This window comes from Paramisgurnus dabryanus, chromosome 14, assembly GCF_030506205.2.
Source record: "Paramisgurnus dabryanus chromosome 14, PD_genome_1.1, whole genome shotgun sequence".
In the NCBI taxonomy this organism is placed as follows: domain Eukaryota; kingdom Metazoa; phylum Chordata; class Actinopteri; order Cypriniformes; family Cobitidae; genus Paramisgurnus; species Paramisgurnus dabryanus.
Genome location: NC_133350.1, coordinates 5,242,479 through 5,266,377, shown reverse-complemented (window position 1 = coordinate 5,266,377; position 23,899 = coordinate 5,242,479). Strand labels below are relative to the sequence as shown.

Here is a 23,899-nt window from a genome sequence, read left to right as displayed (position 1 = left end):
GGGGGGGGCGATAAAGCCAAATTGTCTCGGACACAATATCTTGTTTTAAGTGTGACAATACTTATATATAAAAATCTAACATTTTTATCAAATGTTAGTAATAAACAGCGTTTCCTTCCTGAATGATGGTGACGTAATTGCAATTATCGCGTATTTTGTTCTTGTTGTGTAAATGGCTTAAACAGAACTACACAGTTTGATGTGTAAATAAATGGAAATGGAGGCCGGGTGTAGAGTAATTTTTTTACATGAACTCTTAGTTTAGTTTAGAACCTACTGTATAGAATTGTATTAAATGCAATCGAATGGAAACACTGTATAAGTCCTTGTATGAACTTATAAGTGTCAACCACTGATTTGACGTTTTAATCAGTCATAACCTTAAAAAAATAATTATTTCCCATTAGTTAATGCTGTTGAATTGTAACGCTTGTATATAATTGCTAACCCCAGTGGCGATGGTTATCATCATCAGCAATCTTGATTTAAGAGCTTTTTATTTGTTGAGCGACTATAATCACTTCATTAAGTTGGGCTGCATTGTGCATAATTGCCGGTCTCTTGAATCATTGTAGAAAAATACCCATTATTACCCAATAAAAGAAAAATACCAATTGTCTCTGCAAACTTTACTGAAGTAACTCTTAGAGTAATTAGGAGCTCATTTGCGGGTGGTTTCCTCGTGCTGTGAAAAGGTGTGGTGTGTGTGTTTATAAAGTTTTCTTTTTGGTTCATCCTTCCGTGTGCCAAAACGGCAACAGAACAAGAGGCAATCAAGAAATATTTACAGTATCAGCCGCTCCTTTTCTGAAGGGTTTTAATTGCCTAGAGAGAAAAATTATCTCCTATTCTTGAATTTGGTATGGTGGCTGAAGAGGGATGTTCAGTGTTAAAATGGCTCAATTTGCATTTCATTTAGATGAACATGCAGATTGTTTTCTTTGCTTTTAAGACTTGTGTTTTAAAGAGATAGTTCACCCTGAAAATTTTGAAATCATGAGCCCTTTTCACTTATATAGTAGGATAAAATAATACTATGGAAGTGAATGGGGCAGTTTGGGTACAAACATTCCTCAAAATATCTTCCTTTGTGTTCATCAATACAAAGAAATTTATACAGGTTTGTAACAACATGAGAGTGAGTAAATTATGATAGAATTTTCATTTTGGGGCAAGTAGTTCCTGATTGTTTGGTAGGGGAGAGCAGGGGCGAAGTTTAATTTTTCAGAAAAACTTAATTTTTAAAGGTAATGTTTTAGACAGAGATATATATTTAGCTTTGATCAATAACTCACAAGTGTGGTCTATCAATACCATGCAGGTGAAATTTTAAACAAATGTAAAATGACTTCAGTATATGAACATAAGTAGCACATTGTTACTTTTGACCCTGTCAACAGGGACGAAAGTAACACACAGTGGGTCAAAAGTAACACAACAAAACGAGGTAGATTTTTGTGTTAAACTTGTTTTTAGTAAATATACATGACTGTGACCTTGTTTATATGTATATGCAAACATATTTTGTAATTTATCTTTGCAAAAATAATGAAATTACATTTTCATTTTAAATTAAAAATGTTTCCAAAGCAACCTGACAATACAAACTTGAATTGTTGAAAATAGAAATTTTTTTAACAGTTTAAACACTATAAAATTAAATGAAATTAGAATAATATAATTTTTTTAACATAACGCAACGGTATTAGCAGCAGGACAAACTTAGTATTTTGGTCTTGTTTTCAGTAGAAATGTCTAAAAATTCTAAAATCAAGATGCATTTTCTTAATGAGTAAAATGACCTAAGAAAATAAGTCTAGTATATAAACAAAAAATATACAATTAAGGTGCTTTAAACAAGCAAAATTATCTGCCAATGGGGTGAGAAAGTTTTGCTTAAATTGAGTGTTTAAGAAAAAAGACTATTGGCAGATATTTTTGCTTATTTTATGTTTAAATTTACTTAATTGTATATTTTTTTGTCTATATACTTGTCTTATTTTCTAAGTTCATGTTGCTCATCAAGAAAATACATCTTGATTTAAGAATTTTTAGATATTTCTAAAAAAATAAGAAAGTGATTTTTTGCAGTGTACTTTCGTCCCAACAAGAACTCCTGACATTTAAACCCGATTTACTTTTATTTTGGAAAATCTCTGAGAAGTCAGACTTCAGGATGTGTTAGAGCACTAAATAACCTGTAAATTGATTAGTACTTTAACACATGAAATGAGAAACACGTGTTTTTAGAAAAAATTGAAGGAATTTACTTTTCATGTTTGAAAACAGCTTTCTGGACCTTCACGCACAAAACTGTAAGGAAATAACGCAATATTTGTCAGCTCAGTCAAGGGTTGCATGCTAAACATGCTGTCATAGTTCGCAATGCAAATGTTATCAGGGCTCTGAGAAATTTTTCGATGGTGGGACAGATACAGTTCACAGCATTACCTCTGACTGCATTTAAAAAGATAAGGACATCATAACAATGAAGAAATTACACATTTTTTTTTTTACATTTATCATTCTAGAAAATGTGTCAAGCAAATAGAAACTGCAATTCCCAATTTAAAATAATCACACAGCATGAGCTCTGATGCGTTTTTCTCACCTTTTGCAGGAATATATATTTTTGCAAGAATTTTTTTTTGTTATGATGTCCTTATTCATCTGCCTGATCATCGACTGCTTTCAAACAATCAGCCGATATCCGCTAGTGGGGAAAAACGCTTTTATCTGCCTATACCGATTATGGGCTAATATATTGGGACATCCGACCTTAGAAATACTGACAGTATTGTTGGGCCTACAGTATGTTTAAAATTTTTTGATGTCATAATATAATTTCTAGAATTAGTGCATAATCTTTAACATTTATTTATCATTTTAAAATAAAATTATTCTTTCTTAATATTTAAATGAATTAGATTTTTTGTAAAATCCCCCAAAAATGTATAGCTGGCTGCATTACTGTACCTTGCTCTTTTTTCAAGTTTCAATATATTAAAAGTTTTTCTTGCTCTTTTTTTATGACTTATAGACTGCAGACCTGTTTTCTTCTAAAACACATTCGGCAGCAAGGAGCATCTCTAAATCTTGTGAAGAACAACATGTCTGGGCTTTAAGGGCCATGTGGCCTTGCTTAATATTTCTCAAGGCTTTGTTTTTTAAGAGATGCTTCCTCAGCATAAACACACATTTCATCTTCTCCTTCCCCCTGAGAAACAACCAGGTTGCTTTGTTCCAGCCTATTTTTCCCTGTGAGGTACTATGAAAGTGCTTAAAAATGTCTATGACACCACAAATCAGGACCTGTTTATCCCACTTATGATGTAGCGTAGAAGAGCACTTGTATTACACAAAGTCAGCCATTCCTCTCTTCCCACAGACATTAGTTTTGCCATTGATGCTAGAAAAGCCATTACTATTAATCACGCCAACGAATTACCCAGAGTGCAAAGCGGTCTGGTCCATCTCTCCAGTTGTGTTTAGATTTCTTGTTGTGCCTTTGGCAGATTACTGTTATTGATGGCAGAAAGGGCACTTTGCAAACTCTCATTAAATGTTATTTTAATGGTGAGACTGATGGATTAAGATGCGGCAGAGGACTCGCTTGCTTCTACAACCGGTTAATACCAGCCAATTACTATGACATTTGCCACCCTCAACTTTTTTACGTTTTACTCGACTTGGTTCCGGTTCATTTCAGAATGATTTTAACGCTTGTACACTCAGCGCTTTTCTGCATGGTGAACGCCGTGCTTTCAATGACTTGCTAAAGCTGTCCATAAGCGGTAGTGTGTTTTTTTATTCATTTGTAAACTCGGTAGCTAGTGATGTGTTTTCCATGAGACCCTGCAGCACTGAGCTTCATCCCTTCAGACATTAAAGGCACAGTTTTAACATTGACAAGCCGTCCGATAGAGGAACTGCATTAATAAATGTTAGGTGCACAGTGGAGATGTCTTGCTGACATTTAGCAGCAATATCCGGCCTGGCACAGCCTCCGATACACGTAGTGGATGAAGGTGAGGAGCAGATGGAAAGTGTGCAGGCTATAAACAGGACTGTCTGGTTTCCTCGGGGTGCAGGCTTATGCTACTGGGAAGATCAATACAATGCTGGAGTATGTACTGTAACCCTGTTCAGTGGATTTAAGCTTGGCTAAAGCTGAACTCAACAACACATGGGCAGACATAGTAGTCCAGCTGTTCCGGATATATTATATTATTAAATTTTTGGAAACTTTCTGTTATTGGAACTGGCACTACTATAACTTTAAAAGTCTCACTTGGTCCCCCAGTGTGATTATTCAGTTTCTAAAAATTTGCTTTTTATAAGAAATAAAAACATGTGACCCTGTCTGTGAAACCCAGGCTAAAGTCTCATAATCCAATTTTGAGATTAGGAGCATCAAAGTTTGATTTTACTCATGGATTTCACATTGATTTACATTTTTGAAACACCTTACGCGGTTAATATTAAAGATATCATAGTTATATTTTCACAGCTGTTCTTTACATTATGTGGGTAAATCAGTAAATCTCTAAAAATGACTTTAGCTAAGTTTTAACTAAGACTTTTAAAGTCGGCATGAAACTGAAGTAGAAATTGTTTATTTTCCCCATGGTGAAGTATATCTGAGTGAAACGGCTTCTGAAATAAAAAATTGTAGGGCGGGACTTGAAATCGTCCATTTAGAATTGATTGAATCGTTTGAAGTTGGGTCATGTTGCTTATTGCTAATCGCTGCAATCTTTTCCCAGACCCCGCCTAGCTGCCATACCATATGACCGGAAATAGGTTTGCATAACGATTAATCGCAATTAATCTATTGCAGAATGAAGTTTTTTGTTTACATCATATATTTGTGTGAACTGTGAATCAATATATCGTCGCTGCCCGATAAAACTCACGTATGTCCAAAACGGTTACTTTTCAGGAAGAGAAAAAAAAATACAGTTTTTCCAAAGCAGTTAAATGTAGCATTGTGATACTTGGTACGGCATCTTTACATGTAATCATATTCTTGCCAGTGTAATGATAGAATCCACATTTGACCAAAATTGAGTTTAAATGGACATACGTGCATATTTTACAGTAACGGTGGTCCATGCGCGTTTTTCCGATCATTAATTAGAATGGCCAAGTCGCGTTTCATATTGACAGATGAATACGCTCAGTTTATTAAATAGCCTATGTCTTAGTTTATTAAATACGCTTAGTTTATTTAATATTAATTATAAATTTATAAAATGTCTCTTGCAAACTATGAAGGGACAATGAATCAATATAATGACATGGTAATGCTAGACAGATACTTTGTTTGCACAGTCCTATCGTAAATTTGTCACTCCTAGACATACGTCTGGCGTCAAGGGGGAAACATTTACCTCGATGAAGGAAAGTCATTGTCTCACCAGGCTATGTTTTTTCGGCTTTCCAGTGCTGAGCTTCAATGAAACTTCACGAGACCAGCGAGATGCTTCCACGGGGCGGGAGATACAGTACGCGGCGTGATTGACAGCTTTGACACCAAATGGATATACGTGAAAATCAGATGACATGATTTCACAACTTTTCATTGGCCATTTAGACATGTGAAGCATACTGTATACGGAAATGACATTCAATCCGTCGAAAAATCCCAAAATCGGCAAAATGGACATACATGGTTTTCATCGGACAGCGACGATATCTAAACATGCATGTATAATTTTAAGAGACAGAAAAATTATATAGTAAGTATTACACTGCAAAAAATGACTTTCTTACTTAGTATTTTTATCTTGTTTTCAGTAGAAATATCTAAAAATTCTTAAATTAAGAAGTTTTTCTTGATGAGCAAAATGACCTAAGTAAATAAGTTTAGTTTTAAGACAAATAATATACAATTTAGGTGAAATTGTCCTTAAAACAAGCAAAATTATCTGCCAATGGGGTGAGAAAAAATAGTGAAATAAGATTTCGTTTTTCTTAAACACTTAATTAAATTTTATACAAAGTTATTATACACAGTACACACACATATGTGATGTAAACAAAAACTTTTATTCTGCAATAGGTAAATAGCGATTAATAGTTATACAACCTTAATCGAGAAGTAAAAGGAGAACATTTCCAGCTCACAGATAAGTTATTTGTAAAAAAAATACCACAATAGTCCTGAATAAAATTACAGTTTTTGTTATGTAAGGCCTGAATGCACTGTTAGACTTCTGCCAAATGCATAAATGTAAAATGTAATAAAAAATCCATTTAAAACTCGAAAGTATGAAAGTTGGTTCTGTTTCAGTCTGTCGGCAGCATAGAAATCTGCACTCATCAACGCATTTCATCGGTCTTTAAGATCTATCACCATGGTGATTATGAGCTTGAGCATGATCATGGTTATTATGTGATTGTTGCTTGGAACAAATCCGAAACACTGAAAGCGGTCATGATGGTGACCATCAACAGCTGATTACATTTTGGCAAGTTCGTTTTATTTAGATTCCAATCATCGCATCTGTCCCTCAACTTCACAATGACAAGCAGAATGCTGCCACCCATGGGAATACACTCTCAGACTGGCAGCACACACTTATGTGATGTGAGTTATGCAAGGGCTTTTTGTTTACAATTTGTTGACATCAGAAGGATTGATTATGAACATTGGAAAGACCCAGTCGTCTGTCAGAGTGATCCGGACAGAGCTGTCTAGTGCAAAGCAGGTGTGAAGGTATTACCTCTCTGATGATATGGACATGGTTTATGAGGGATGTGCGAGGAGGTATGTGCACTGAATAGTTTTGTTTTAAATCATATCTTTACCTTTCTGAATGCCAATGTGGCCCTGAGCTAAACATTGAATACATCTTTTCAAGTGTGATCAATGCAGCACCTTGCGATATAAAGAACGCGCTCCGGTTCTCAGCAGCCTTTGCTATTAGACTTATTAGTATTTCAATAGAAGAAATTTAGTGGTTTTAATAAGGTTAAGCTTGATTGATTACCACAGAAAATAATGTTCACCTGTTACAGTTTGTGCAGTGGTTATGGTGGATATCTTTCAATGAAAGTTAATGGAGCCAAGTGATAAGCATTCAAATACATATTGCTTACAGCCACAACGAGTATAGTTAGTAATAAAACTAACATTGCATCCAAAACCATCTAATTCTTTACTATATGGAAGGCATAAATCAGTGGACGAGGCGAGTATATGTGCAAATTCATAGTGTTGGAAAAACTAGGCGAAAAGTACCCAGATGACCTACTGTACTACTTTAGCCAAGATTTTGAAGTGGGCATTCAATCCCAACGTAGAAGGAGGAGAGGCGTCGTCATATCAAAAATGACGGAAAGTGAAATTAAATTGCGCTTAAAATGTGTTACTGTGGTTTATGGCTAAAAAACACATTATTTTTTCACATAACGTACATTTTTGTAGCTTCAGATTTCACTCTCTTTCTGAAACGCACGGATTTGAAAAGCTCTGTGTTCCTGATTGGCCATCTAATCTGTACGTTGTGATTGGTCTGAATACCTCTGACATCACCTGGAAATGTGACGCTCCTTACCATGTTTGAAAGATCTGCGCACAACACTGCAAAAAAATTATTTTCAAGAAAAAAAAATACTTGTATTTTTGTCTTGTTTTCAGTAAAAATATCAAAAAATTCTTAAATTAAGATGCTTTTTCTTGATGAGCAAAACGACCCAAGAAAATAAGTCTAGTTTTTAGACCAAAAATATAAAATTTAAGTGATTTTGTGCATAAAACAAGCAAAAAAAATGCCAATCCGACTTATTTTCTTGAGTCGTTTTGCTCATCAAGAAGAAGCATCTTAATTTAAGAATTTTTTGATATCTTTACTGAAAATAAGACAAAAATACTAAGTAATATAAATACTAATACTTGTATAAACAACCCACTCCCAGTAAATGCAATGCTAACAGGAGTTAACTTTACAGGCTGTGAGTCTGAAGTGTCTTGTCTACATCACCAATCCCAGGAAGTAAACTGTTGTCTACAATCCGTGTGTTTGTTGTAGTCCAAGAAAAGAGATTTACATTGGAGACAATAACTTGCGTCATCGTTTACTTTGGGGTATGTACCTTTTGCATATCGTTAACATGTACTAATACACACTTAAGCACTAGTCTGACGGGATTAGTTTTCCAAACAACGTTTGAGTTTCAACGTGTCCCCCAGGACGTCTGCAATTTTATGTACTGATTCGGACGGGATTAAAATGATGCAGGCTATTCCAGAGATGGGAGTGTCTGTTTCATGCATTTGGGCGTTGCTGAAGAGCACGTGCTCTGGATACGCGTGTTTGTAATGTTTAATATTTTGCTTTAAATGTAAAATTATGACAGAACACGTAATTTATTAATTTAATTTTAACAAATCAAAATAAAATATACAAATCCTACTAAAGTAACGTTAGCCTACGTGTTTTATATAACTGTCTGCTTATAATAAACCCAACAAAATGAAGAAATAATGATTAATAACAATTTATTATCTTTATTAATTAGCATTACCATTCCGAGGTTGAACAACTTTGAACGGAGTTTCTTATAACGTTAATGATATTACAGTGGCCAGTCTTAACAGTGTTTGATATTCAGCTCGTCTTAATTTAATTATTTTATTTTGCCGAATGCGGAAAAACATCCATATCTGAATGAATGGAACTCAGGAAATACAATATGCGCATTAGTAAGACCTTACGGCAGATCAAGTTGGCCAAAACACGAAATGAACCGCGTTTTCAAAAGATATTGCGGACAAACAGACATTTGCATCCGGACGGGATTAACTTTCTCAGAGGACCTCTGAGTTTGGCGAAAAACAGTAGGTAAATTGCTCTGGAATTCTTACGGAGTTCGTCAGAGAAAAACACAGACATGGCCGATTCGGACGGAATTAAAAACACAGAGGACCTCTGAAAAGCATGATTTTCTCAGAGGTCCCCTGTAAAACTAATCCCGTCCGAATAGGGCTTTACACACCAAAGGAAATGTGAAATTATGAACTGGACCATTGGTGCCCTTTACCATCAACATCTAAGTGAACGGCTCTCTTGTTTTTTTTTTATTGACCAAAGTCACATGATGTATCAACATGGCAGATATAGTACTTCCGAATTTCATTTACACAACCCATCTTATTCAGTACTTTCCCTCACAGTATGCCGTTTCAAATGCATTTCCAGTGTTATCCCACAAACGTTGTTTATTAGGCTCAACTCACATTGAACCCGGGTCATTACTTTACATTTTCCACCTGACAATGGCAAATATGAGCACAAATCATATTGAGGAAATTCCTGGCACAGGAATGACTGATGGTGTTTCTGCTGGATGCCGTTTTGAGGTTGATTAAATTAGAGTTAAGTCGTAGGCTGATGCGCATGATGTAATGCATAGCAGCCGACTAGAAATTGAACCGCCCGTGTTGTTAGCGGTTACGTCAATAGCGAAGTAAAGTTTTTAGGCCAACCCAATCATCATCACTCCGTGTAACTGTGTGATCCAGCTGTGGGCCCTTCTTTAAGCTAGCGTTAGCAAAGGCTTCAGGGCTTAGCCGAACCTGACCGTTCTCCGACGTGGACCGGTATTGAAAAACAGTGGGTCACCATTTCAATAAGGTGAAAGTACTGTTGCGATGGATCCCAGTATGATTACAATTTTGTTAGCTGGGAGTTTTTCATCTAAACGCTTAAGTACGGGAATATTTACTGCAGTAGTCAGTCTGGCTTGGACATTAGTTTAAAAGTGTTGAAATATGAACTGCCCCGGCCCGAGTGCAGAGTCCATGTAATGAGCTGTTTTAAAATCCACTGCACACAGCTCTTTTCATATCAGTAAGTCACGCGATATCGCACCATCCTGCTTGAACCCATTTTTGCACCTATTTAGCATGCAAACACAACTGGTCGGTAAAGAGATAGCACGGTAGCATCAATCATGGTGGTTTTTAAACATGGTGGTTTTTAAACACGTGTCACAAATTTCAAAGAGGAACAATTAACTATACAAACATTGGACAAAGCAAGAGAACATAAGTGATTCCCCAATTACAGTATTGATTAATTTGAATGTTAAAAATTTAAGGAGTTTATCAAATCGCTGGTGTGTGTTAAGAATTTGTTTCAAGATAACACTTACTCTGTATCTCAGTTTGTAGAGCATGCCGCTTTCAACACCAAGGTCATGGGTTGTAAGGTCTGCGAACACACATACTGATAAAATGCACGGCTTGAATGCACCGCATGTTGCTTGGGATAAAATGCATAAATGCCAAATGCATAAATGTAAAGAAATAGATTTTTATATTAATTAAAAATGTCTTTAAGACTGTAAAAGTATGCATGTGAAATGAAAAAGCTAGTGATTCACATATAATTATTGGAACCAAACAAACCGTTTTCAGCTAGAATAAAGTGTTCCAGTCTCTTTTCTTTTTAAAAGTGATGATTTTCTAGCTCTTTATGTAGCTTATTTTTCCCCGACGTAATCGTTTGACATTTAAAAAAACACATATGAACATATACTCGTCTCGTACTAATTTTTCCTGATGTAGCCTTTCAGAGCTCTTTATGGATGTACTGTATGGGTGCTAAGTGGAAAGGATTTTATGCGAGCGCTTCAACTCCTTTTAATGACCTGTAGCTCTTGAGGCTTATCCATTCAAATCTCCTTCGGCATAAAGATCCCTGGAGCGTGATGATTAAATTAAGTTTCTTTAACAGCGCTTCGAGGTGCAGCTAGACCTGAAAGAGAATAAGCATTGGCAGACCATCTGATTGTGTTGAACCAGACGTCATAGGATCATATAGACACTAGGTCTGTGCTTTAGTTTGTAGTCTTAAATGTTTATAGTTAATCCCTGAATGTGTTTTTGTCATCTTTTCTTATTCATGTGTGGTCATTTTTCTCGCAAATACATTCACAGCTGCAGTTCTGCTCTTTAAATTAGCCTCGCAAGCCTCAGTTTTGCATAAATTGTGACTCTTATTCTGCAACAATGTGAAAGCTTGTTTAAAACTGACATAACACAAGACGTTTTTGCCAATCTAATGTTAATCTTGCTTATACATAGAGTAGTATTTCATCATTTATATGTCCAAAGAGTCTTTCGTTTTGTCAGATTTATAAAAGAAAAAACAGCCTTTCCGATTTTTGGGGTAAAAGGTCGAACACTTGAAGGCGTGCGGTAGGCGGAGCAGAAGAGTTACGAGTATGTGCAGCTTCAGATACTAGTTTTTTTTTTTAAATAACCAGCCTTACATTATAAATATGATCCAGAATCGGATACTTAGTCAGTAATGGATGAACAGGAACAATAGCAGCAACGATTACAGCAGGACGTCTCTATCAGGTAATTAATCCTTGCTTGTTTATCCGCTATTTTAATAAAAAAGCAACATAATCCTGTTTTAACTGCATTTGCCCCTTTAAAAGGTGTAAATGTTGTAAATGCAATACAAAGTGCTGTTGTTGGTGTTGTTTACATTACATGCACGTATGCGCGATTGCAAACAAAACACGTGAGATTTTGAATTACTTACGCCTGTGTTTGACTCCTAAACGGGGTCTTTTAAAGTTTTGACCGCTCCAATGGTTGTAAAAAAGTGGAAAATCCGGCGTCAAACTGAGCCTTGTTTGTAAAGCAGTCCTCTCCGAAATACAGCCAGGGAACAAACAAACTTATTCGCAATTACATTGCTGTCCGGGAAAAACGAACTGCATCCACTGTTGTCTTAAGACAGGGAAAGCTAAATAAGGTTTTCTTCTCCTTACATCCAAAAACACACTTCTTTTGTCGAACTATCTTGCTATAACAAAGTTGTTGCGTGCTGTGCAGTGATACCGGTGACTTCTACTGGACGGAGCGATGCTAATGCGCGTTCTTTCTCTCACTTGATGTGCCTGGCCAGCGTGCTTTTCTGGGGGAAAAGGCCCATAAAAGGAATATGGGGTCAATCAGTCGTAACGGATACCCCCGTTTAAAAAAAAAACTTTCCGAAGCTAGTAGGAAAAAGGAGGCGTGAGTTTGGCTCAGAAATACTCTATTACAAGCTCAACTGCTTTTTTAACATTTTGCTTATGTTTAGCATGAGGACTACAACTCTTAAACTGTGTTAATAAGTCAGAATGCATGAAATAGCATTAAACCTCCCCTTTAACATATTTCACGTACAGCGAGGACATTTGCATGAACTGAGTTAACTTTAGTCCATCCAGATGCATCCAGTGAGTTGCAATGTATAATTATGCTATTGGAATTATAAAATGTAAAGAGACAAGCCGCCTAGCCATATGTTTTTGTTCTCATTAGCACGTGTAAAATAGAAAATGATCTAAATCAGTCTCCTTGACAAAAAAACATCTATCATTATTTATAGAGTCCATATGCTGTTTGGGATTAACACATGTCATTTTTTTATTCTCAGCAGCAGTCCAGCTGTGCTTTGCTTTGGGACCAGGGCATGAAATTAACACCCGACCACGCGCCAAATGCGGGTGGATTTTGCAATTGGCGGGTAACACTGTCAATCTACCAGCCACATTGGCGGGTAGCCAATGCGAATCAGTGATGCGCGGGTCATTGTATAAACAACCCACTCCCGACCGACATTTTCAACTAACCCGCCCCGCCCGCAATTGTTCAAAATAGTTTTTAAACTCGACCGACTGACCGCGGCCTGAATATCATTAAAATATTTTTGGATGACTCGTAACAGTCACCCGCTCATTTCTTATCAACCTGCGCATATCACGGATGCAAATTGAGTGATTTATTGAGAGGATGCGACTGCTGTTTCGCAACGTTCATGCGATTGGAAAGAAGATGAGGCACTTCTCTGACTACGTTTGGATGTGCGAGTAAGTATTAAATTGTTGGTGAGATGGGATGAGAATGCAATGCTGACATATGCTACTGTACAATCACAGTTGCACAGATGTGTAGTGCTGTGACGGATCAGAACTCTTGATGTGTAAACTTTAGAGAGAGTTGCGCTACTATGCCTTATACTGTAGTACATTAACATACATAATGCGAATATAGTAATGAAAAACAATGTATGTGCGGCGTTTATGTGCGCAGTTTGTGCCCCCTCTGTCTCTGTGTGCGTGCGCGGGTTTATGGGGACTCAATAGGGCACATTGGAGAGACGCGTCCTAAAAGCATGCGTACATAAAGTCTTTCTGCTCTTGACAGAGCACATATAAACAAAATGATCTCAACAGTATTTATTTTCTAATAAAACATTTCTTTATGTCTTAAGTGTATGTATAGAGAGTCAAAAACCAGTCTGTGCTGGTCTTAAAGAGAAAGTAACCTCAAAATTTCTAAATCCACCTGCCATAGTTGCTGGTGGTCAAAAAAGTTAACTTCAGGCCCTGTTTGGGACCCAAGAAAATGATTTGATTTCTAGAAGGCAAAGGCCCTGTAAAGTTTAGGAGAAAGTGATTTGTTGGGGTTCGGCCTCCATCACAGTTTGAGATTTTTGAAAGTAAGCGAGGTCGCAAATCTGTAGGAATTTGTTCTTATCCTTCTCCCCTTATTTCCCTTGAGTCTCAGAGCGAGCTGGTCTGTCGTCCACTGAGATAAATGTACAGAATTGCCAAGTCAATTCTGTCAGTTTGACGCGGTGATAAGGCCCGGGCCGATTCTTTGAGCGATTGAGCTGTTTTGCTGACAAGAGCTAATTAAGACCTCGAGATGGACAGATCATGGAAAAATGCGATTGGTCTGTGAAATAATTTCCGTTCTTTTTACGACCTTCTGAAGCGTAATGATTCGATAGCGACGCACATGTTCTCACACTTGACAGCATTTGACAACAATTGTTTTGGGCGAAATGCGAAATACATTGATAGAAGCTTAAAAACATTGAATAGATTGAAGTAGCAATGTGCATTGGTCTGAAAGCACTGTGGGAAAAAGTGAGAAAATGAATTATGTGGGTAGATACTTAAGTGATACATTTGCATCTATGTATATGCATTCGGTGGATGCTTTTAATCAAAATGACTTGCAGTGCATTCAATCTATGCATCTTTTTATCCATATGTGCAATCTGAACCAATGACCTTGAATCTGCATGCACAAGGTTTTACAAGTTGAGCTACAATAACACTGTCCTAACCAGACACGATGCTGCGACGTGCGACAGTGGATTCTATTTGAAAAAAGTTATATTTCTGTGATGTCGCGCATGACAGCTCCGCCTACACAGAGATCTCATTCAATAAAAGTTATGCGCATTATCATCAAACATGGACGTTTAAAAGCAGAAACATAAAACGAATCCCTCGAGAAAGCCATAAAAAGCAGAGGGATGTGTTTCTGTGTGTGTGTGTGTTTGCTCCTCAGCTGCAGTGCGCATAGAGAGAATCTGTTCTGATTGGCTGTTTTTTGCTTGTGATTGATTGCATTGTGCCATGCCCCTTTTTTGTGTTCAGTATGGACAGATAAATTGCCTATCACAGGAATCATATTGCATCACTTCCGTTTAGGAAACGGTGTAAGACTACACTTTAAAAAAATTGTGGGTTGGTTTCATTGTTTCATAAATATCGGCGAAAGGTACTATTCGGTTTAAATGAATCTACATGTATGCCAGGTGGCTTAATAAGTGTTTGAATTATGTCAAATATTCATGGGTGTCCCCTAACTAAGTGCCACACCCTGGCCAAGCCCCCTCAGCATTATAGGGTCACTGTGATTTCACAAAGTAAGATGCTGTCCTGGATTAAAAAAATGTGTTGATATTTGATCAAACTTTTAATCAAAGAAACCCTAAATTATTCTTAACTCAAACCCTAACCAATGTTAAATTACTGTGAAATAATAGTTTGAGAAGAATTTTTAAAAAGCCCTATCTCTAAGGGGGCGTGCACACCAAAGCATTTACGCCGGCTTGCGTATGTTTTCAATTTTTTTCAATGGAAGCTCTGTACTCAGCGCTGAGCACCTAGCGCTGAATATATTAAATTTTGGGTGAACCGCTCAGCTCGTCAATGTTACTTCTCACTCTGCCGTCCAATCACAGTGAAGTGAACTGGCACATCGTTCAATAGCCTCTTTCACACAGTAATTCTAGTAAATTACCATGAATTTACCAGAATGAATTTACCAGTAAATACAAAATTGTGCTGTTCACACATGCAGTGACGTTCCGTCTTTTTACCAGTAAGACATCATTCACACATTAGTATCAAAATACCGGTAAACTCGGAGAGAAAGCGAAAGTTACCTGTGGCGCGCGGCCGCGAGCTCCGTGTCGTATTTGTACACAATGGCGAGTTATGACTTAATATCGTAGGTCCGTATTTTGTTGTTTTTCACATCTGTGGCAAACGGTCGCGAAGTTGCTCGTGACCAAACAACATTGCGTTAGGCGGCGTCAAATGAAACCTGTGTTTGCACTTTAGGCTTCACAGAGAATGTGCTAAGGACGTCAACAGTTTGGCAAATATATGGTAAGCTTTTGTAAACAACTTTGAAGAAATGTGGATGTTAACTTCAGTTGTGCTTGACTTTTAAGCAGCATTGGTGTGGAAACGAACGTAAACAGTGCGGTGGTAAACACGTCATCTGTTTAAAAACGTTCTGATTGGCCCGATCTGTCAGCGCGATCTGATGTCGTCCGTTCTAAATGCCAGTAATCCTATATTTTTCGTTCACACATAGGGCTTACCGGTAAATTACTGGTAATCTTACAACCTGTCTTACTGGTAAATTGGGAGCACTGATTTACCGGAAAGGTTCTGTTCACACATGACATGTTAACTGCAATTTACCAGTAAATTACCAGTAAAGACTGGATGTGTGAAAGGGACTAATGACTGATAAACAAAGCAGAAGTATCATAGCAACCAAAGCGCGAAAAAACCCTGGCAAGGGCCCACAGTCAGAGTCTGGCTGGCATTTTCAGCCCTGTTTAAACGCTTTGGTGTGCATGCACCCTAAAGATTACTAAAAATAATATCTAAAGATAATAACTAAAGATTCTTACCGTCAACAAGGTAAAAATAATCCACACACAGAGACACTGGCTGTTTCTCAATTTCAAGAACGCAAAGAACGGACTTGTGAGAATTGAGATATGTGCGATCTTCTTGTTGGTCACCTGACCTTCGCCATTGTTTTTCCGCAATGATTGCTGGGGCGTAAAGCGATTTCAGTGCACAACCCTACACTCTATGCATCCTCGATATCAAGAACACATTTGGGTATTTTCATGCATCCCCTGTACTTGCGTTCTTGAGAATTGGAATTCAATGGTTAATGATGACGTAGAGCGAAAACACAAGGACGCAAGATCGCTGAAGAACGCAAATTGAGAAACAGCCACTGACGTTTCTGTCAGTTCCTCCAGAAAACAGCGTGAGGCACACTTGAGAGTTTATATTTATGTCAGACAGAAATCTTTTGGATTAGTTTATTGCAAAATTGGGACAAATAGACATTATCGCTTTGTGGCAGCGCAGCATGATAATTTTAAATTCATTTGTATTTTAATTGTAATAAAATAAAGGGGAGCCATAATGCTTATAGGAGGTCCGGGACCACCCCAGCCCCCCCCCCCCCCCCCTTAATTCAAACACTGGGTCTAAACTCAAAATGATGGGTTGTTCAAACCCATGGTTGGGTCAAATATTACAATTTCTAGGTTAATTTAACCCAGCAGTGTTTTTTTCCCACCATGGGTTTGAAATATCTAGCAATTTTTAAAGCTTATATATTATTACCCAGCAAACGTGAGCCATACAAAAGTATCTAATGTAACATTACTATTAGCTGTTAAGTAAGATGTAAAAATTAAGGTATAAAATACCTAATAAAGGTATTTTACTTTAAATAAGCATGTCAGAGCTCTAATCACGCATGAACATGTCAGGTTTCCTGTTGCAGTGAATACAGATGTGCGTACTATACCCATTTCACTCTCACGGTAATCATTTACTACCCTAGAGAGCTTTAAAACCCCATGTTTCTCATTTCACATCAAAACTCAATAAATCTGCTGTCGTCTATAGTCTTCAATGAAATGTTTTATCTCTTAAGGTAAATGAGCAGATTGGCAGGGAACGCTAAGGAGTTTTATTTTAATTTGGCCCCCACTATGTGGGGCTTTAATTTCCCAGCGTGCGATTGGATATCTCTTCATGAAGTGATGTTAGAGATGAATGTGAAACATGCAGTTATCATCGCTGTTTTTAATGGGGTTTGAATGCGTTAGGGGCGTGCTGGGTGGAAATGGAGTAAATTAAATAATCAAATAAAGTTCTGAATCTCCTAAAACTGTTGGCTTTCTTTAAATTGTCTGTGGTAGGAGCAGTATTGACTAGTTAGATGGATAAGCTGTGCAGTCAGTAGAATCCAGGCCACCTGCTAGGCAGAAAGAGAGAGTGCTCACTAGAGCAGGACATTCCCATCTTTATCCTTAAGAGGCAGAATCTCCTCCATTTGTCATCAGTGTCTGCATCTCAACATTTTGATAAATGTGCTTTTCACTGTGTCGGAAATGTGATCAACTTTGTAATTAGACTCATTAGCTTGCTGAAACAGGAGCACAAAGAACTTTGTTGATCTGGAATTATCCAGAGATCTGCGTATGCGGATTAGGCTTTCGGTGCGATGCGGGCAGGCCTCATTTGTTTCCAAGAAAATTTGATTCTTTTGAAATGAAATTTGTCAGAAAACTTCATTAGAAAATAGATGCAAGAAAACAATGCGCGCTGGAAGAAATCCAATTTCACACGTCTTTGTTAACCTAGAAATTGAGAGTGCTGAGGAAAGAGAATGCATTTGTGTGAAATAAATGATGAAATGTAGGTCATCTTAAGTCTGTATTTGAACGGTTACGGTTAGTTGTGTGGGAGTCTGCAGAAATGTCTGTGTATTTGTGGGGTGGGGTGGACAGAGCAAAGCTGACTCACAGACAAAATTAAACAGATGGGAAAGTGTCCATGGCTTAAGTATAATTAATGAAGCAAATGAAACTCCTTCCCAGTATGTGTGTATGTGTGTTTATGCAATGCACCATTAGAAAGAAGTGAGAATGAGATCGTAAAGAGCATTGTGGATTAAATTCGACAAATATTTGATCCACTTGATACATTTTAGATATCAATTACTTCTGTTTATAAATTTCAAAAAATGCCATAAGCGCAGACAGCTCATTTTTTGTGAACCCCTGGCCCCAATATGGAAGATTTTTATTTAAATATTCATAAATGATATTATAAAACGTTTAGTTCTAATCCTAAATTCTGATTGGTCAATAGCTGCGTTGTATTTACAATAAACACCCAAACACCCACATCACCCTAAGCCAGTGGTTTTCAAACTGGGGGCCAGGACCCCCAGGGGGGCCGCGAGATGGTGCCAGGGGGCCCCAGTTTTATGACATTTTATGAAATACATTAATTTATCATGAATTCTGTATAATTAAACCTAAAAAAATAAGCCTACTAACCAAAAGCACAACTTTTTGTATAATTTAATGTTTTTTTTTTTCTTAAAATGTTGAGTTTTAGAACAGTTTTTTGTCACACATTTTCTTTGGGGGGGGGGCGCAAAGGAATGCACCGTACACAGGGGGGGCCACACGCTGAAAAAGTTTGGGAACCACTGCTCTAAGCAACCTTATTGTGAAACATTCTGTTTCTCTTCAGAGTCGCTCAGGGACTATTTTTCTCCAGCGGAAGAAAGATTTGAGTGATTTTACTTCATAAAAAATGCACCTATACACATGTTTTTGCTTTTTCCTCCTAAGACCTGGATGTTCAAAGAAAAATATTTGGTATTATATTTATTGGTTCTTCCTTATCCCAGCTGGTAGAAATTTAAAACAAGCCAAACCAAAGCTTGGGTCTTAGGAGGTTAATATTTGTATTGTTTGATAACCATTTTATAAAAGCAATAAGCTACTCGAGGCTAATGCTGTGTCGTGAACACGTCATGGCTGATCTCCACATTTTGCCTAACAACGCCTTTAACTCTTTCACCGCCAGCATTTTTAAAAAAAGTTGCCAGCCAGCGCCAGAGTTTTTCATGATTTTCACCAAAGTTTAATGCCTTCCAGAAAATGTTCTTCTTTAAATATATAAACATACAATATACCAAATGAAAGAACAGACCCTCTGCTTTCAAACAAAAAAAACCGTTTCATCCTACCTTTAGTGGTTCTTTTGCAATCAGCTTTTGAATATGGGTAGGTTTTTGCAAAAACACCATATTTTGAGCAAAAAGCAGAGATAATTCCATTTTTATGACGGATTTTTCATAGAGATCCCATTCAGAGCGATCTTTAAAACAGACACGGACATGCAGCAGCTTGCCATAGGGCAATACTTTCGGTTTTAAAAAGTTGCGGAAGGGCGCCACCTGGTGGATAATAGCGGTATTGCGGAAAGACGGAAAATCTCGTCATTGGCGGGGAAGTGTTTTCTCTTAATTGACGAGATATCTCGTCAATGGCGGGGAAAGAGTTAAAGGAAAACACCACTTTTTTTCAATATTTTACTATGTTCTTACCTCAACTTAGGCGAATTAATACATACTTATCTTTTTTCAATGCATGCACTTAATCTTTGCACAGCGCGTTGTGAATGTGTTAGCATTTAGCCTAGCCCCATTTATTCCTTGGGATCCAAACAGGGATGAATACGATTAAGTATAGTGGCACAATTTTTTTTTTTATGTTGAACTATATTGTATTGCGGAAGAGCACTTAGTTTGCAACACTTCAACCTCGGCACGCAGTAACATCATCACTCCTGACTACTCCCCCCTCGCTCAATCTTCCGTCAATATTACTGCGCATGAAGTCGAAGTGCTGCAAACTGCCATACAATATAGTTCTCATAGTTATTTAGTGCCACCATACTTACTCGTGTAACTACTCATGTAACAGTCTTTAAATAGAGAAAACATGGAAGTGTCTTCTAAATTCATCTCCGTTTGGATCCTAAGGAATGAATGGGGCTAGGCTAAAAGCTAACACATTCAGTATGCACTGTACAAAGATTAAGTGTATGCATTGAAAAAAGATAGATATGTGTTTATTTGTTAAGTTGAGGTAAGAACATACAGTTGTGTTTTCCTTTACGCCATGACTTATTTTATGATACAACACAGCCTTTCATACTTTATTGCTTGCCTGCATGCAAGTAGGCTATACATTTATACTACTGCATTCACTTTTATATATCTCAAAGCAAATGGGTCCCACAAAGTGAAAGTAGAGTAAATCTTTTTAGAGCTTGTCTCAAGCACCCTAGAAGTGGAAAATACAAGTGGATCCAGTGATATGATGAAAAATACACATATGCATACACATAAATATGTGTCAATGACTGCAATAATCGCTGTTCTGTTAATAATTCAGTTTATGACTCAGCAAAACAAACATGGTTTAATCGTATTGAAGTGATAGTCTTCCCTAGCAACATTTTGAGTAGGCGATTAACTTTAGGAAGTTAACCAATATTTACAATTTATTGTGCCATAATATGATTTATTATTTCGCAAATGGTCTAAATTGAATGCTCAAAAATCATGCTTTGCTCTTGCAATGTCTTGAAATAAAATTGATGTCTTTGCCTCCGCAGGATATTTGACTGTAACGATAGAGCCACTGCTTCCAGTTGTTGTGGGAGAGACAGTGACTCTAAAGTGCAACTTTAAGACAGATGGACGATTGCGGGAGATCGTGTGGTACAGGGTAAGTTACTGCGTTTTCATGTGTATATGGTGATTTTGTGTCAATTTGCTGTTTATAATCTGTTTTGGTTCTGAAATTGCACCCATTATTGCAACGCAATGCATTAAGCATTCAGTCCTAATGTCTAAGCCGCAGTCTTGGACTGATTTATTATTTATTAAATGTAACCCGGGATATTTTGTTGTCCTGTGAGGTTTAAGCCTTTAATATCAGCCCAATATCACGTCAGATATTGAGGTTTTAATATTTTCAATTATTCATGACAAGCAAAGCTCCCCTTTGTGAGCGTTATTGAAAACAAACTTTATGCAGTGAGCTCGCCGCAAAACAAATGGTTTTCGGAAATGGTAATGAATCAGCATGTTGCACTGCTTTAATCAAAAGATTGAGATTGTAGAGCATGTGATGTACTGTAGTAATAATTTGCTTGTTAAAAAGTTTCATACTGTGATTGAATGTTAATTTTAGCCCATCTCAAAATACTTTTCTTTATTCTGTTCTGCCTAGCATTTCCTATGTTAGAGTAATACAAAACAGTAAAGCGGGCGCACTGTTGTTCAGGTCCTATCAGGTCTCACCTATCGTTCAATCAGATTCATGAACCGGAACTAACTGTTGTATGAAGTCAAATATCACCGTTCCCACTGCTGGTAAGATCTGAGACTGTGATCTCATCGTGTACGGACAGATGGTTGAGGCCGTATCTGTTAAACAGCAAACCACTGTCTTTGATTCAACCTTCTGTTCTCAAACCCAACTCATCTCCTGTCTGCAGACTTGTCTTTGCAAATGCTGACCTTTCCAGACAGAACAGAAAGAGATTAATAGCACTTTACATATTAGTCACAGACTCATACATCATACTGAACTTTTAGACAGTCCCAGACACTTCCAGAAGACTTGTTTGTTTATGCGAGGTCCTTTCTTTGTATGGTCGGTTATATTTATTCCACAGATGAAGGTTAAAGTCACAATAAAACGGAAATGGCGAATGTCTCATTTTCCCCGCTGTGACGTATATACGAGTGATCATTCTTAATAGATTGGATCGTTGGAAGTTGGGTTATGTTGCTATTTGCTAATCTCTGCAGTCTTTTTGGGCCCCGCCCACCTGCCCATATCCCATGACCGGGAGTAAAATATCTCAGTACAAATATCTAAAATATTTTAATTAAAATGCATTTTCTTGATGAGCAAAATGACTTAAGCAAATATGTCTAGTTTTTAGAAAAAAAAATACAATTTAAGTGAATTTATACTCAAAACAACAAAAACAATGGGGTAAGAAATTCTTTCTTGCATTTTTCTAAAATTAGATGTTTAAGAAAAAAGTAAAATTATTTCAAGATTTTTTGTTTGTTTTAAGCACAAAATCACTTAAATTTGATATTTTTGTGTAAAAACTAGACTTATTTTCTTAGGTAATTTTGCTCAGCAAGAAAATGCATCTTGATTGAAGATTTTTTTATTTGTATTGAAAACAAGACAAAAAATAAAATGCCACAATATTGCCAAAAAATATACAGTTAAAGTTGTAGAAAGTGTTTTTAGTTTCAATTTCCTTGTGACTTTAATGTTAAAAGATTATCAGTGTGTTTTAGTCAACATAATAAATTATTATGGAAAGTCGTGTTATATTCCCACAAAATTTTATCAATTTATTTGTGTCCATGGCATGAAATTCAGCTTTTTTACGTGCCTTGAGCACGAATGTCTTTTTTGTGACACTCGAACAAATTTCTAAAAATAGTTTCTAGTTTCTTGTGTCGGTGGCACGACTTTCGTTTTCATGTCATTTTATGTATTGTTTTCTCCTTTTTTCCCTATTTTTAAATCCTTCTCGCTTCGGGTCGGGGTTAGATTTTGGGTTGGGGTTAGAATGTACTTTTATGTATTGTTTTCTACATGTTTTTCTTCCACTTTTAAAACTATTCTTGCATGGAGTTGGGGTTAGGATGTCTAAAAATGTAACAGAAAATGATTCTAACTCCAGCGACAATGGTAAGGAAATAGGAAAAAACAACGAGAAAACAATAGATAAAATGAAATGAAAGTCTTGCAATGCACACCGAAAAACTATTTAAAGAAATTTGTGCGAGTGTCACGAAAAAGATATTCGTGCTCAGAGTCAAGGCACTTAAAAAAGCTGAATTTCGTGCCATGGACATGAATAAATTGATCAAATTTAGCTTGACTATAAAACGACTTTCCGTGAGATCAGTCTGGTTTTAGTTTGATAATACCTGACTTCGAGTTAAAGATTGTGTGAACTAAAAGTTGTGACCGAGTTGACCTCAGTATTGTAATGTTTTTTTTTTTCTGAATGAAAAGAAATATGGAATGAGAAAAATAAAGGCTGTGGCTTGTTTCCACTGCAAATTGATTGAATCCATAGTAGTTTCGATTGCATGTGGACTTCACAGAATACAAGTATGCTTATTGCCCACTGGTTTTGCACTTCTTCACAGTGCTTGTTAAAACAGCGAAAGCAGAGCTTGCTGGACACGTTTTCAAACTATAATGAATGCAAATGATGCAAAGCACGCCTTTCTGATCAGCGGCTAAGAAGTAATTTCTATTTGCACATCGACAGCCGCAATTTAAGGGAAGCGCCTCTGCGGGCGAAGCTGTCAACATCAACTATTGGCGTCTGATCAAAACCGCAAGGTGGTAATATGAACCAACCCTCTGTCTCCTATGACTGCTGATCATCACAGGGCCTAATACATTATAAATCAATTATCTGCGCTTGACTGCCAAAGTTGCTTTAATCTCCGGCTTTTATTTGACTAAACTGTCGACTTCTCAATTTTCGCCTCTGTTCGAACGTAACGCGAGTTGATATCCACCTTTGGGATTCTCCGTATCTAATCACAAGCTTGGCGTGTGACACGAAGGCTGTTTGAATAGAGGATTGCAGCTGTGGGCTGTTCATTACCGGGACGCTGTTATCTTGACGCGCTCTATCTGAGGATTTTGTTATGCACACCAGTGTCGGACTTCTCCTTAAATCTTTGGAGAGTCGCTGTCGGAGCTTCTTTACCTGTTCGAGATTAAGCATTTTCCAGAGAGCCTCCTTAACCAGGACTGCCAAAAAGTGGCTTGATTGGAGAATTTGTTTTTGTCTTAATAGCCATTTCTGCTTCAGTTCTATGATAACA

The 23,899-nt window shown here is 37.1% G+C and overlaps 1 protein-coding gene across 2 annotated transcripts in view; it reads left to right on the top strand.

Moving 5' to 3' along the window:
* The window catches only part of igsf21a (immunoglobin superfamily, member 21a), a 278,509-nt gene that overhangs the window by 102,008 nt on the left and 152,602 nt on the right, over positions 1–23,899 (top strand). For both annotated transcript variants that reach the window (XM_065241167.2, XM_065241166.2), the window contains exon 2: positions 20,626–20,738. In XM_065241167.2, coding sequence (XP_065097239.1) covers positions 20,626–20,738 — 113 coding nt within the window. The remainder of the gene's footprint in view (positions 1–20,625; positions 20,739–23,899) is intronic.